The sequence below is a fragment of the Gekko japonicus genome, unplaced genomic scaffold (assembly GCF_001447785.1).
Source record: "Gekko japonicus isolate JY-2015 unplaced genomic scaffold, Gekko_japonicus_V1.1 scaffold4649, whole genome shotgun sequence".
In the NCBI taxonomy this organism is placed as follows: Eukaryota; Metazoa; Chordata; class Lepidosauria; order Squamata; family Gekkonidae; genus Gekko; species Gekko japonicus.
In genome coordinates this window covers 53,419-68,862 of record NW_015162101.1, presented here as the reverse complement: position 1 = coordinate 68,862, position 15,444 = coordinate 53,419, and the positions used below count along the sequence as shown (strand labels likewise).

Here is a 15,444-nt window from a genome sequence, read left to right as displayed (position 1 = left end):
CGAAAGAACCCCGATCGCATGTTCCCAGGGGGAATCGCGATCGATCGCTAGATCGAGAAACGGGCCGCTTGTCGCCCAGCTCCCAGCGAGTCCCTCCTTCTTGACGCGAGTCCAACAACACACACAGCCCCCCGCCGCGCGCCCCCTCCTCTCGGACTGGCGCCTGGCCGGTGTTCCGAATGGCCCCGACCCCGGGCGGCAGGCGCGCGCGCTCTCTCCCTCGCCAGCCCAGCGCTGGAGCCGTTTCCGTGCGCTGCCGCAAGTGTGCAGCGTGTGGCCGGCCGCCAGCCAGTGACGTGCGTGGCCTGTTGCTATGGCATGCACCGCCCCTATAAATAACTGCGCGAAGGAACTTTCCCAAGTCAGAGAGACTTTCGGAGACGGGACGTAGAACCACCAGATGGTCCAGCCGCGTCCCAGCCCAGCCCGAGCGCCCGACTCTCCTCCGCACAGTCCGGCCCCGGGGATCTCGCCGCCGCCGCCCGCCCCCACCCAGCGGGTCTGCTAGCCTCGCTTGGCGAGGGAGCCGAGGACTGCCGAGGAGGAACTGGGGACGCCGCCGCCACCGCCGCCGGCTGCCGCCACCGCTCGGTCCCCAGGCTCGGGAGGGGGGGGGGGAGCCCGGCGCCGCGACTCCCCTGCACCGGGGGCCCCCTTTGCGTTCATGCAACGCCTGGTGGCCTGGGACCCGGCATGTCTCCCCCTCCAGCCCCCGGCCTTTAAATCCATGGAAGTGGCTAATTTCTATTACGAGGCGGACTGTCTGGCTGCTCTGAGTAAGCTGCACCCCCGGGCGGCAGGGGGCCGCTCCATGACCGAGCTCACCGTGGGGGATCACGAGAGAGCCATCGACTTCAGCCCTTACCTGGACCTAACGTCGCAGCAGCAGCAGCAGCAAGCGCAGCAGCAAGCTCAACAGCAAGCGCAGCAGCAACAGCAGCAGCCGCCTTCCTCTGCGGCACCAGGGGGCAACTTTGAGCCGGTTTGCAGCGGCGGCGGGAGCTACAACAGCAGCGGCGGCCAAGATTTTCTCTCGGATCTTTTCTCCGAGCAGGACTATAAAGGCGGCGGGAAGAAGCACCCCGATTACTCTTATATCAGCCTGGCTCGGCACGGCCACCACCCGGCCGTCGGGCAGAGCCACAAGCCCGGCCCGCTGCTGGGCTGCTTCCCGCCGCAGATGGTGGAGACCAAAGTGGAGCCGGTCTTCGAGCACCTGGACTCGTGCAAAGGGCCCCGCAAGGAGGAAGGGGGCGGCGGCGCCGGGCCGGGCCTGGGGGGCATGTCCTCGCCCTACGGCAGCACCGTCCGCTCCTACCTGGGCTACCAGTCCGTGCCCAGCGGCAGCAGCGGCAACCTCTCCACCTCCTCGTCCTCCAGCCCGCCCGGCACCCCCAACCCCTCCGATTCCTCGAAGTCTGCCGCGGCCGGAGGAGTACAAGATCCGGCGGGAGCGGAACAACATCGCCGTGCGCAAGAGCCGCGACAAGGCCAAGTTGCGCAACCTGGAGACGCAGCACAAAGTCTTGGAACTGACGGCCGAGAACGAGAGACTCCAAAAGAAAGTGGAGCAGCTCTCGCGGGAGCTCAGCACCCTCCGGAACTTGTTCAAACAGCTGCCCGAGCCGCTCTTGGCCTCCTCGGGACACTGCTAGCCCCGCTCCCCCGGCTGTGTGCAGCTGGACGACGCTGGAGCAGCCGCTGCGGGGTGGGGACCCGGCGGGGGGGGGGAGGTCGGAAGATAGGGAAGGATTGAGCGGGGTGGGGGTGTGTGCGAGGAAATCTGGGAGTTGCTTTCCCCCCTCTTGGCGGGACAAGATCAGGGACGAGGGAGGAAAGAGGGACAGGCCGAGTGGGAAGAAGGTCCCCATAATCTACTCCCCCCCCCCGGTTTCGTTGCCTTAATTCGCTCTCTGATGTGGGGTGGGGTGGGGGACCAAAACACCTCTTCCGCCGCCACGTTCTGTGCTGCACAACTCCTTCGGCTGGCGGGGGGAGTCTCCTGGCGGTGTCCCTTTTTATTTTCTTTACCTCTGCAAACCACATGAAGGAATTGATTGCTTTTCAGCTTTCAGGTTGGTTTGTTTCCTGGGCGACTGCGATACCAAACGCGATAAGACGCTTAAAAATTCTACGATGTGGTATTTCTGCAAGGAGGGGTGTGTGTGGGGGAGGAGGTTCTTTTATTTTCTCTCTCTTTTTTTTTGCTGAATGCTAGTGTTATTTAAAAGAAGAAGATAGTAGAGAGAGAGAGAGAGCGAGTCCAGAGTGATGCAATCTTTTAAAACATGGCTGAGAAAGCTGGCTACACATGATGCAACCTCATGTAACTGTCAGTCATGGATTGAGTAATCTGTTAAAGATGTTCCTAAAATATTTTTATTATTATTATTATAAATAATGATCTATTTCTATAAGGGAAAAAAAGACATATGTATATTTTGGGATCTATGCATTCTTGCTACGTATGAAGCATTAATGAACAATTTTAATAAAACTTTATTGCTAGGAGGGAAAAAAAAGTGAGAGCTTGTTTCTTTCCTTAGGTTTTACTTTTAAAAGTTGCTTGGGGGGAGGGAACTGCAGTATTTTGAGGTTGGGTACAAGAGGGTAACCCAGCAACATTAAGAGAAATGGGCGTTTTTCCATGCACGTGAAATAGCCTGTGGAGTTTCTCCCAGTGCTTAACTAGATCACTCTGTGATCCACAGATTTGTTCTTTTGGTGTTCTTTGGTCTGTGCTGTGCTCTGTGTGTGTGGAAAAAATGAGACATCCAAAAGATAATCCCCCAGGCTTTCCTGTGCTTTCTCCTTAATTACTTAAACTAGGGATCTGCATGCGAATTGTTACATACCTATGCGTGTGGGAAGGGGGTGGATTTGAAAAACTAGAGAAACAAAATCTGACAGAGTGATCATTTTGACAGGATGGCGTTGACGCCTCGCTCAGTCTGACGGACCAGTGTATCTGATCTTTTTAGTTAATTGTAGTGGAGGGGAAATGAGCAATGAGGGGGGAAAGTAATCATTTTATAATGCACAGGGAGAGTTTTGAATTAGCCTGGTGAGATTTCTTTCACGTTCGAGGCCACACAAGACAGGTGGGAGCAAATCTTAAGAGTTTCTGTTTGACAAACTTCTTCTAAAGAGGAGTGGGCAATCCTGCCGTCTCCACCAGAGGGATTAGATGCCCATGAACCTGAGCTTTTCGGTTTGAAGAAACTCAAGTTTCTGAGTCTCATGGTAGCCCAGAGATGTTAAAACCTCAAAACAGACACTTGAGTAAGTCTTTCAGGCACATTACACTTTTCAAATGGCACTGACTTAAAAAGATGAGTTTCATGCTTTTCAGATACTGGCTTGCACAAAATCCACGTATTCGGAGTGAGATATTGCAGGCTATATGACCCATGGTACCCAGTTTAGCATCCACCATATTAAAGGAAATGAAATGTAAATGGTGTTACTTGTAGGAAACAAAGCCCCAGCCTAAGGCTCATTCTAGGTTTTTATTTGAAAGAAGTTATTTGAAAAAGCGTGTATACACGCGAAAGCTCATACCTTGAATAAACCTTTGTTGGTCTTAAAGGTGCCACTGGACTCTAAATTTGTTTTACTGCTTCAGACCAACATGGCTGACCACCTGGAACAATCTAGGTTTTTAGTGCTGTCTTCCCAGATTTTCAGTGCTGCCTAACCTTTTCCTTCACCTCTAATCATGAATGGCTGATGTGGATATCCTGTGGTTTTACTGTCAAAAGGACTGTAGGCCAAGTGGAAGAGACTGCGTGTGTGAATGCAAGCCAGCAGCCCTGTAGTAAGTAAAAGGGAATGTGCTTGCAGCGGCAGCATGAAGGGTTTCTCAAGGCCTGGAAGCAGAATGTTCCTGGCCTTCCACTGTGTGCTCTTGCGTCTGTGTAGCTTGTAAAATGTTAACAGAGCCAGGAGTTATGTGCGTGGGGAGGGGGGCTGGGGAGCCTCCTCAAGGATCTGGCCTTAGTCAGCATTTTCGTACATGGTCAGTCCCTTTTAAAGCACATCCAACTTTTAAAGCCTCGGAAAAAAAATTCTTTTAACTCTCCCTGGCAGCTAGTGGTAACTCTCAGAAGTTGTTTTGCTTAACAGCGGTTGACTTAAAATTGCTCTAACGTATTTCCCCTTAAGGGAAAGGAAGAGGGATCACCTAATGCTGATGAAACTTTTTTTTTTTTTGCTACCCTCTCAAGAAGAATTATGTTCCGTTTTTAACCTGCAGTGGTTCAGGAAGTCCAGGTGTCAGGGAGCTTGCTTAGGTGTCTTTATATTGCTTTCCAGATTGTGCACAGGTAAGGGAATTTTCTGAAGTGCTATATAGAAAAATGTCAGTGAGAGTCTTTTCATTTGGTTGCATGAGAGCAAGTTCAGGTCAAAGAACACTAGGTATAGTAAGACACTTTGCTATAGAACCCAATTCATCCCTCTGTGAAGTACAATGGAATCTTTTTTTTATACCTCATTTGCTGCCTTAAACTTATTTTGTTCAATGAAAGAAACATATTGCAATCCCTGCCCTATATGACAAACTGTTGTTGTGCATAGCTTACTTGGAGATAATCCCTACTGAACTATCTTAACTTCTGATTAAACATGCCTGTGACCTGGCCGGTAGAATTAGAAAGCACATTTGTATGCATGCAACATTTGGTAACTGGATTGATTTCTACGGGATTCCTGCCTTGAATTCTTCCTAGTATTGATCATTCTTTCTGCTGCTGCAGCTGATCCCTAAAGTTTCTCTTTCCATGCGGATCGCTTAGCAGGATCAGTTCCGTGGGCTTTTAAGACTTGGATTTTGTGAACAGAATCCCCCCCCCCCCGGTGTGATGCAGAGCACAAGCATATTTTTATATCCAGTGGGGCTCTGCTGTTTCAGGGAGTAGGGGGAGAGTCCCTTTTGGTATATGGAAGATTTTGTGCATGCCTAAAGTATTCTGGATTGTGTTGCAGTTCAACATAACTAAAATCAAACAGGGCTAGGGCTGAAAGAGCTCCTTGAGGGGAGGCCTTGGACTTGCCTGTGCATCCCTAGAATAGCGACCCTCCATTACAGGCCTCTTTTGAAGCTACTTTCAAGAAGTCCAAAGGGACCCTTGGGGGGGGGGGGCAGAATACACGCTGGGAGACTTTGCACAGGTTTCTTGTGTTGTTCAAACTATGCTGCATTCAGTACAAAGATTATATGGGTGCTTGGTTAGAACAACGGCACAATATGCACAGGAGCTTTGGATTTTTCGTTACTTGACATGGGTAGCAGCACAGTTTGAATGAAACCTAGAGCCCAGGTAAAGTTGCATGGAGGAGTGCCGTGGTTCACAATTAACGTGGTTCACAACTGTGTGACTTTGGGGAATATTGCTGGTTTCATTTGTGTGTGTGTGTGTGTTCACACGTTGCCTTCTCAATTCCTCTTGTTTCAGAGAAGATAAAATCACTGTTCTTGCCCTCTGTGATATCTTTCATTTAGCTAAAGCACTTCTATTATAAATAGTTACAAAAGATTGATTCCAGAAATTTTTTTTCTTTTTAAAGAGCAAAATCAGTGATGTGGTTTAAGCAAGGTTAATCTCTCCCGTGTTGAGAGACTTAAGGATATACTAAATTCTTACTATAAACTCAATGAGATTTATAAGCGCTTACCTCTGGCTGGTTTGTGGCCTGTATTTCTTAAAATCTTTTGATTTTTTTTTTTTACAGAATGAAAAATATCAAGGTCTTGACACTTAACAGTCCATTCTAAAAAAATTGTATATTGTTTAGTGTTTACAACAGAATTTAAAATGCAGCATAAACTGCTCCAAGGAATAGATTTAAATTTACCAAATTGAAAGTTAACCGCTCACTCCAAAATACTTTTTAAAAATAGTTACAAACGTCAGTCTAAATGATTAAAACTAAGTAGTTTTCTGACCATTACTCATCTCGCGAGCTCAGTTGTAATTGGTAAGTGGCTGGTTTGGGTTCTGAATCCTGTGGATTTGTGGTTTAAAAGGAACTACCATTCATCTCTACAAAATGTAATTTTCATGTTGCACCCCCCCTATCCCCAAGTAATGTGTGTGCATTCAAATTTTTTAAAAATCTGGGTGCCCGTAACTAATTGCAGGAGGAGCAAACAATGTAGACCCCTCCCCATTCTCCTCACATCCCAAATCCTGCCCCTCAAGCATTTTATAACTTCTCAGCAAGCTGATCTCCCCTTCCTTTTTTGTCTTTCACTGACGCTGTCAACATTCTGTCCATTCAGGCCATCTTTAATTCCTTTCTGGCTTTTTTTTAAGGTTCTCCTTCTTTTGGTTAATTTACAACATATTTTTCTCTGTACCTCGTGGGGCAGTAGAAACCCTAACCTTGAGTCCAAGTGGCCTATTGTTATGGCTTTCATCCCCCACGTAAGGGCCAGCTGATTTAGTATTAGACGTGGCAATGGTGTATCTGTGTTCACTATTCCATGCTTAATTGTACCAATGATAACACTTTCCACATTGACACGGCATGCAAATTTACTAATAAAGTGATAAACTTCTCAACACACTTGTGAGCAAGCTCCAGGTAAAGGTAAAGGTTCCCTTGCTCGAAAGCCAGTCGAATCCGCCTCTAGGGTTGCGGTGCTCATCTCTGTTTCAAAGCCGAAGAGCCAGCGCTGTCCGAAGATGTTTCCGTGGTCGTGGCCGGCATGACTAAACACCAAGGTGCGCGGAACACTGTTACCTTCCCACCGAAGTGGTACCTATTTATCTGTTTGCAATTTCTTACTTTCGAACTGCTAGGTTGGCAGGAGCTGGAACTAGAGACGGGAGCTCACTCCGTCATGCGGCACACTTGGGTCTCGAACTGCTGAACTACCGACCTTCCACAGCCTTCAGTTCAGCGTCTTAACCACTTGAGCCACAGCAGCTGAATATATAATAATATATTATATATATTATAATATAATATATTATAATAATATAATAAACATATTCTTGTGAATTTAAGAGGCAACACAAGTCAGCCATGAATTAGACGGTTGACCTATCTGAGTGCGGTAATGCTCCCAGTTTCTTTCCTGTGTTGATTAATAAAAAGGTTGCATGTGTATGCGTGCTTTGTGTTTTGCTGTATAGTTAGGTATGACCATTCTTTGTGTTTCAGAGTCTAGAATGGCCATTACAGATACAGAAGATATTGGACAAATGTCAGTTACAGCACAGAAAAGAAGCCAGTTGTTAGAATGACTATGCAGTTTAAGAATTTAAGGTGAACAACGACAGACCAGCTGCCTAGACAAATTTGAGATGGCTTAAAATGCCCATCTTTAAATACAAATTCTATTTCACCTTTTTTAATTCTCAAGTTCTTACATTATACTGTAGTCACACTTTCAAATGTTTGGAACTTTTCTGATTTTTGTGGTCAGTTGTGCCATTTTATTGAGAGCCAGGTTCTTACTGCCCCAAACTTAGTCCGACGCACTAACTTCTAAACCACACTGACTCTCCAAGAGTGACAATTTAAAATATTAAAATAGCAAGAATTCAGAATCCCGTTTCTCTGGAGAGGCAGCACAAAAATGTCCTAAATCATCAAAAAGTGTGCTGTGTTGTTTCAATGTTAATAAGCCTAAACATTCATTTCGATTTGTTTTGTTTTCTGAAGTACGCTGAGTTTTATAGACTAAAAGCTGAACTTCCTTTTTTACGATAACTGTCAAGTTATGGTGCAATCCAATCTGTGGACCTCACATAAGAACACAATGGTGGAGGAGAGTACGGAGTGAACCTGTAGCAGTGTGCAGGTGGCTCTCCCTCCCCATACCACCCTGCAGTGTTGCACGCTGTTCACAAGTCATGGCTTGGCAATGGAGGCCCCTCCAAACACCATACTTTCAAGCCATCAGTAAATGCCTCTGCCCGGCTGGCCCTTGTGTAGGGCTGGTATATCTGGAGTATGGAGAGGGTGTGGCGGAGCCAGCGTGAAACTCCCAAAGATTGTTTTGGGTGTGAGAGCAGGCTATGAAGTGTGTTTTTTTTGAGAGAGGCGGCTGTTTCTTGTAGGTCACCAAGGAGGAATGGGTGGGATTAGGAAGGAGACAGTTGGCATCGATGCCTCCTGGCCCTATGTCATGCTGGAGCCAGTGGCTGTGGCTCATTGGCGTGGCCAACATTTTCTCTGCTGCTGGAGTGCAGCCAGGTGAATCTCAAATCCCCCATCCCTGAAAAAGGACTGCGTCACAGACACACACCTGGCCTGGACGATCCCCTCCTCCCGTCTGGCTCCACCCAGCAGATCTCTAAGGAACCCTGAGCATAAAGATGCTGTTTTGCTTCCTTGGCGCAGCAGCAGATGGAAAGCTCAGGAGGAAAATGTCTCACGTCACCCGTCTGGTCTGCTTTTTTCCATCCACTGCTAATAGCCGTGCGGGAAAGACAGTTCGGTAGGTGAAACCTTACAGGTATGGAGGGGTTCACCAACCTCACTCCTACCTACACAGCCTCCATCCAAACGGGGGGCCGGCCATGTATGTCTGCCACTTGGCTTTACAAAATGCCAAGGAGTTCCAATTGCAGGTCTCCCTGCTTCACATGTAATTTAAGCTCAGCACTACAGAGTTGCTTTTATATGCAACAATGTGTTCTTTATAAAGGTAAAGGTTCCCTTGCTCGAAAGCCAGTCGAATCCGACTCTAGAGTTGCGGTGCTCATCTCCGTTTCAAAGCCAAAGAGCCAGCGCTGTCCGAAGACGTTTCCGTGGTCATGTGGCTGGCATGACTAAACACCAAGGTGCACGGAAGTGGTACCTATTTATCTACTTGCAATTTCTTGCTTTCGAACTGCTAGGTTGGCAGGAGCTGGAACTAGAGACGGGAGCTCACCCCGTCTTGCGGCACCCGGGTCTTGAACTGCTGAACTACTGACATTCCACAGCCTGCAGTTCAGCGTCTTAACCACTTGAGCCACCGCAGCTCCCTGTGTTCTTTATAGACCCCACTTTTCTCACCGATGGGGACCCAATGCAGCTTTCCCTTCCTCGGTTTTTGTTGTGAGTCAGTCAGCTTCCTCCTCCTCTGAGGATGAGGAAATGGAGGAGTCGGGCCCTGGACCTGTGGAATGCCTGCCTGAACAGCTGGATTTAGAGCCAGGGCCAGCAAAAGACCCAACAGGCGATGTGGGCTACTCATTCTGGCAGCAGATAAAGGAAATGGGGCAAAGGGCAGACTGCCACTCTCCCGAGCAAGCAGAATGCAGGAGATGTAAAGAATGCTTAACAGCGGTGGAGAGATATCCTAGTGCCAGGTTGGTGTCTCCCAGAATTCCCGAGTAGAGCAAAAGCCTCAGGCTCTGCCTGAACGTGATATTTGTTTGTGGATTTAATTGTGTTGTTGCTTACTAAGGGCTACTGGTTGATCAATACCAAATCTGTTCTTGAGTGTGACACTTTTTTCCCTCCCAACGACCCTGTGAGGTAGGTTGGGCTGAGGAAGTGTCTGGCCCAACGTCACCCAATGAGTCCATGGCCGAGTGGAGATCTGAACCTGGGTTTCCCAGATCCTAGTTGACTTGCTAACCACTGCCGCATGGGCTCTACACCATGCTGACAATGCTGTACTTGATCATCTGTTGCTTACAGCGGACCTCCAGTGCAATCCTAAGCCAAGTCCTTGACTTCACTGGACAGAGAAGGGTGTAACTGCTCAGGATCACAGTGTTAGTCTTTCAACCCCCGTATGTCTTGGAGTGATATGCGGGATGGAAAGCCAGGGCCTGGTGCTAAAAGACCCTTCAGATACATTTGTGCAAATCTGACAGCTGTTGAGGTCTGGCCAAAATCTCGGGACAGGGCAAGAATTCCTGGATCCAACGGGTGAAGTGAAGCAACGATTTCCAAACAGTGGCTCAGGGGAGCCATAGACAAATTCTGCTGGCAGTCGGTGTTGACAATGGTGATGAGTAAGTGTTGCTCGCAGACTAGAGGATCAGAATACCCCCTCACCCACTAGGTATGTCCCAATCCCACTGGTATGTCTCCTCAGGGTCAACTGCCACGTGATGTTAGAGATGAGGTTCTCCACCCTGGTGAAAAGGGGCTGGGGGCTGGATAAAGGCTGGGGTAGTGCGGGAAGGGGCTGGTTAACTCTTCCCCCACTGTGTTTTTGAAATTAAAGAATGGCCTCTTGGCTGCTTTTAGCTTCAACAGAAGACCAACGCTTTTATTCCCTGACAGGGCTAAAACCAATTTTTTTTTTGGGGGGGGTGATCGTAGTCAGGCCTTCACCGAGGCCAAGAGAGGCCCCGGCCACTTCCATTTTTGCCCCCTCCCAGTAAATTAAAGAATGAAGAAGTGCAAAAACAATGATACAAAATTAGTAGTATTATATTTTTAAATGTTTACATTTAATACAATAAGAAAAAGAATATTGTAAGACTTTGTAATACATGTTCCCATTCTTATTTAACGTGATTTAGCATCAAAAGTGTAAATTTTGGGGGGGAGGGGGCAAAAATGTGAGCCCCGGGCCAAATAGCCCTGCTGGACTCAGAGGCCCTGATTGTAGGTGTGACAAAGGGGAAGAGCTAACCCTCTCTTTCTGTAGCACCATGGCCCTGATTCATGTCTTGTCCTCTCAAGGCTGCTTTCTGAGGCACAATTACCTGCTGGGGGAGATTCAGATGAGAAATTTCCTTCCTAGAATATCCCACTAATGATTTCTGTGACTGGCTTTTGAACAAACCACCCCAATCCGCTGTTTTAGTAACTGTGGAAGTCTGGCAAATCGGTTCACAGTCCCATTCTAAATGTGTACCGAAATAATTCTGAACAATCGTTGGAATGCCAGCATGTCCCTTGGCATGCCGCTTCCCCACTCGGAAGCCAGTTCAGGAAGTCCAGCCAACAGAGACTGAGTTGTTCCACCCTTCCTGGATGTACATTCACAGGTAGCTTGTTGTTCTGTTTATCTGCAAAGGAGTATGGGATAGCATCTCAGTCCTCAATGTGGTTAGGGAGAAAAGCATGGGAAAACTCAGGCCGGGTGTGCTGAAAGGAGCTGCAGTTGCCTGCCAGCACCACAGGAGCGAACAAGGTTAAAAGGTATGTGAACAATGATATAAACAGGGAGGGGCACAGAGTGACAGTCGGAATTTCTTTTCTGAGACGCTGAGAAGTGAGAAGAAGCAAGTGGCTCTTTTGGGCCCTGACCCTAAGCACGTGCACTCTGAAATAAGTCCCATAGATTAGTCTGAAGTCCTATGCACATTTTATTTCTTTAGATATTTAAGTCTTGCTTTCCGTCCCAATGGGGATCCAAAGTGGCTTCCTGTTCTCCCCGCCTTCATTTTATCCTCCCAACACAAATATCCTGAGGTAGGTTAGGCTGCAAGGGAGTAATGGTCCCCAGGTCACTGAGCAAGCTCCCATGTCAGAGTGGGGATTCGAACCTTGGAGCCCCATCTCTAGTCTGACGCTAGGACTAAGTTTCTTTGGAGCATTGTAGAAAAAGAAGAGATTGGATTTATACTCCGCCCTTCACTACCTGAAAGAGTCTCAGTATGGTTTATAATCTCCTTTTGCTTCCCCTCCCCACAACAGACACCCTGTGAAGTGAGAGAACAGCTCTGAAATAACTTGTAACTGACCCAAGGTCACACCAGCAGCTGCATGTGGAGGAGTGGGGAATCAAACCCGGCTCTCCCAGATTAGAGTCCATGTTCCTAACCACTACACCAAACTGGCTCTCACATAGCTAGGGCAGTGAGACTCCAGTGGACTCTTTAGTCCTGAAGATTTTTTAATGCAGTTGGGAAAGCTTAGATTTGCAGTCCAATCCTGTCTGAATGAGCCAATTTGGTTTTGGCATGTCTATGATAAACCACTGATGTATAGATATGTATCATAAAGACAAGCGTTGTCAGGTTTTGAGTGAATAAACACATGGGAAATGCTACTCTGCTGCAAGTGCTCCTCGAGCAAGCAAAGAATCCGAGATCGCCTCAGAAATGTTTGTATGGAACAGGTTTGTGGCATTCCGTGACATATAATCACTGAAAAACTGGGACAATTGAGATATTGAGGTGAGATCATGTCTTTCAGGAGCTCCAGAGCTATTTGTGCTCCCTTTAAATCCAGACTGGGCAAGTAGGGTGTGATGGAGACTAGCCCCAAAACACCTGTTCTCCTCTATGAGAACCTTGTGGGTGGATAACCAAACTGTGAGGGGCGCGTATGGTACTCGGCTGGCTTTGTGTGCCTATCTATACCTTTTCTGGGACTGTGAGTGGGAGGAAACTGGCTTTGTTTCCTCTCTTTTGGGAAGCTTCAAAGACAGCCCTTTTTTTGGTGCCCAGGGCAGAGAATTCAAACAGTGCACACACGTACCCCTCATGGTTACAAGTGGTTACCTGCTGTCCTTTGATGCCTAAAACCTTCCTCCACCTTGTCTAAGAGCAGAGTTGGCCTTAAGTAGCTTCAGTGACCAAATCAATATTTGTCCCCTAACAGCTTGGCCTTCTCTGATAGGTCTTTGGTCTGGTCTTACTTGCCAGAGGCAAAAATGGAAATGAGGAGAAGTCAGGCAGGGAACAGAAGGAATCCTCTAAACAGCTCCCCAAAATTTGGGACTGAGGCCTGATTTCAGAGTAATGCTGGGGAAGTAAAAGAACCCACCCCTGGAACTTTGCTCTTGGATTGGGTCTTGTTTAAACTGAGCTGCTACCTGGACCCTCTTTCCAAGTCAAGCTTCCTCTAATTCCACCTGCAAAGGTGAAGTACGGGGGAACCAGGGACAGGGCTTTCACAGTGGTGGCACCTCACCTTTGGAATGTCATTCTTCATAGGTAATTGAGCCAATCAAAAAATGTTCCCACATTCACCCATAGAGATTTGTGGAATTCCTAGAGCACCAAGGCATTCATGACACTCCTCCTTCCTAGACTCCACCCATAAAAAGCTGTAGGTCAGGGGATTGCTGGCAGAGGGCCAGCAGTCCTCGGGTCAGTTGTTTCTTGTGTCTCCTGCTCCATTGAGGTGAAGGGAAGCCAGGACTGTCCATTTGCTTTGGGGAGGAAGCACCAGGAAATCCATCCAGCAGCACACAGGGGTCCTCTGTGGGAACCTGGGAACCCTGTGACTAACATTTGTGAGGTCTGTTGCACACACTACCTATCCTTACATACACTCTGGCATTCAACTCAAGAGATTCCCAGCTCTGTACAATACTAGACATTCCCCTGCATTAAAAAAAAATGGTGAATACATATCCATGGGTATGGCTCAAGTGGTTAAGACGCTGAACTGCAGGCTGTGGAAGGTCGGTAGTTCAGCAGTTCGAGACCCGAGTGTGCCGCATGACAGAGTGAGCTCCCGTCTCTAGTTCCAGTTCCTGCCAACCTAGCAGTTCGAAAGTAAGAAATTGCAAGTAGATAAATAGGTACCACTTCGGTGGGAAGGTAACAGTGTTCCGTGCACCTTGGTGTTTAGTTATGCTGGCCACATGACCACGGAAATGTCTTTGGACAGCGCTGGCTCTTCGGCTTTGAAACGGAGATGAGTACCGCAACCCTAGAGTCGGATTTGACTGGCTTTCGAGCAAGGGAACCTTTACCTTTTATGCATACAACAACAGGCTTAGATCTATGGTTCAGCACACCCCTAAGAAGGAACAAGTCACGTCTCCCTAGCAATGATAAGGCACCTCCTTAGGAAGGCCTATTGTATGCCCTGAGCACTAGATAGAGATTTGTGTTTATTGTTAAGACGAGCCTTTTATTCTCAAGACTCTTAAATATAAAAGAAGTAAGGCGTGATATAGGCCCTGCAGGTCAACAGATATAAAATAAGTGGAGGTGATATCTCTCATTGCACCAACAACTTAATTGAACTTAATTATGAAAGCTTTCAAGCTATACGGAGCACTGCAGCACGAGGAGTTCTACCTCGAAGGCTTGTGCGCTCTCATTCAGACAGACTCTAATGGAAGATATATCTCCTTGCCAATGGCTTTTATACAACACAAAGGTCATTTATGGAGCACGAAGAGTGAGGCTTTCCCATTTCTTACTGCAGGCCCTCCCCTGCCCTTGTGTTTTTGCATATCAAAAGCCCTTCAGTTTGGTGTAGTGGTTAAGTGCACGGACTCTAATCTGGGAGAACCAGGTTTGATTCTCCACTCCTCCACTCGCAGCTGCTGGATGACCTTGGGCAAGCCATAGTTCTGTCAGAGGTGTTCTTGAAAAAGAGCAGTTTCTGTCAGAGCTCTCTCAGCCCCAACTACCTCACAGGGTGTCTGTTGTGGGGAGGGGAAGGGAAAGGAGTTTGTAAACGCCTCTGAGATTCTGAGTGAAGGGTGGGGTATAAATCCAGTCACCTCCTTCTCCTCCTCCTCAGAAGCAAAGTGGGGGTCTGCAGTGAGAGGGGACAACTGGAAAAAAAGAAGAGGAGGCTACTGGCAGAAATTGCTGCCCCTTGCCCAAAGATGGAAACATTCCTTACGTTTTCAGAACTGTGTAGTCGGATACGGGCCAGTATGTAAAGGGAACTGCTGTAGTGTAAGATTGCCAGGTCCTTCCCAAATACCAGAATTTTGCCCCTGATATCCCAGAAGTGATCATATCACTTCCGGGTCACATGGGTAATGATGCTGGATCTGTCTCTTTTTCTGGGTGAATTCCCCACCCCCACTGGCCAACTGATTGGCCTGGGAGCAGGGGACCCCCGCCTTCTCCAGGGGGTCTGGCAACCCTACTGTAGTGATTAAACTGTAGGGCTTCAGAGACCTGAGTTCAATCTGCCATGATGTTCATTGAGTAACATGGGACCATTTGCTTGAAACCAACTGACTTCAATGGTCGACAACACCATCTCGGCAAACACCAGTAGAGTTGCCAACTCTGGGTTAGGAAATTCATGGAGATTTTGGAATGGTGCCTGGGGATGGTGGGGTTTGGGGAGGGGAGGGGCCTCAGTGGTGTATAATCCAAAAATATAATCCATCCTCCATAGGGTTGCCAAGTTCTACCGTAGCTGCGGCAGGGGGAGTCCTGGCCCTCTCCGGGAGCTCCTTGGCGCGCGTGCTTCGTGCGCGTGCCACGATGACATCACCCGGAGGTGACGTCATCACGTCGGGCACATTGGGGGCGGGATCACTATCATTCGAGGAAAAAACAAAGAGTTTTCCCTCGAATGATAGAGCGTCCCCCCGCAACGTGCCCAACACGATGACGTCACCTCTGGGTGACGTCATCATGCCGGGCATGTCTCTGAAATCCCGGCACTTTGGGGGTGGGGTTCCCCCCAGCGGCCCAATCCGGGCCAGCGGGTAACGGACCCATTGAGCTGGGGTTCCCCTGCCCCCCCGGGGGACCTGGCAACCCTAACCCGCCAAATCAGCCATTTTCTCCAGAGACACTGATCTCTGTAATCTGAAGGTCATCT

The 15,444-nt window shown here is 48.3% G+C and overlaps 1 protein-coding gene across 1 annotated transcript; it reads left to right on the top strand.

The window, feature by feature from the left end:
- Nucleotides 1-371: 371 nt before the first annotated feature.
- CEBPB (CCAAT/enhancer binding protein beta) lies at nt 372-2,513 on the top strand. Its single transcript, XM_015405653.1, is given in 2 exon segments — nt 372-1,413; nt 1,415-2,513. Coding segments are annotated over 2 exon segments (990 nt in total). The 5' UTR covers nt 372-664; the 3' UTR covers nt 1,656-2,513.
- The last annotated feature ends 12,931 nt before the right edge of the window (nt 2,514-15,444 follow it).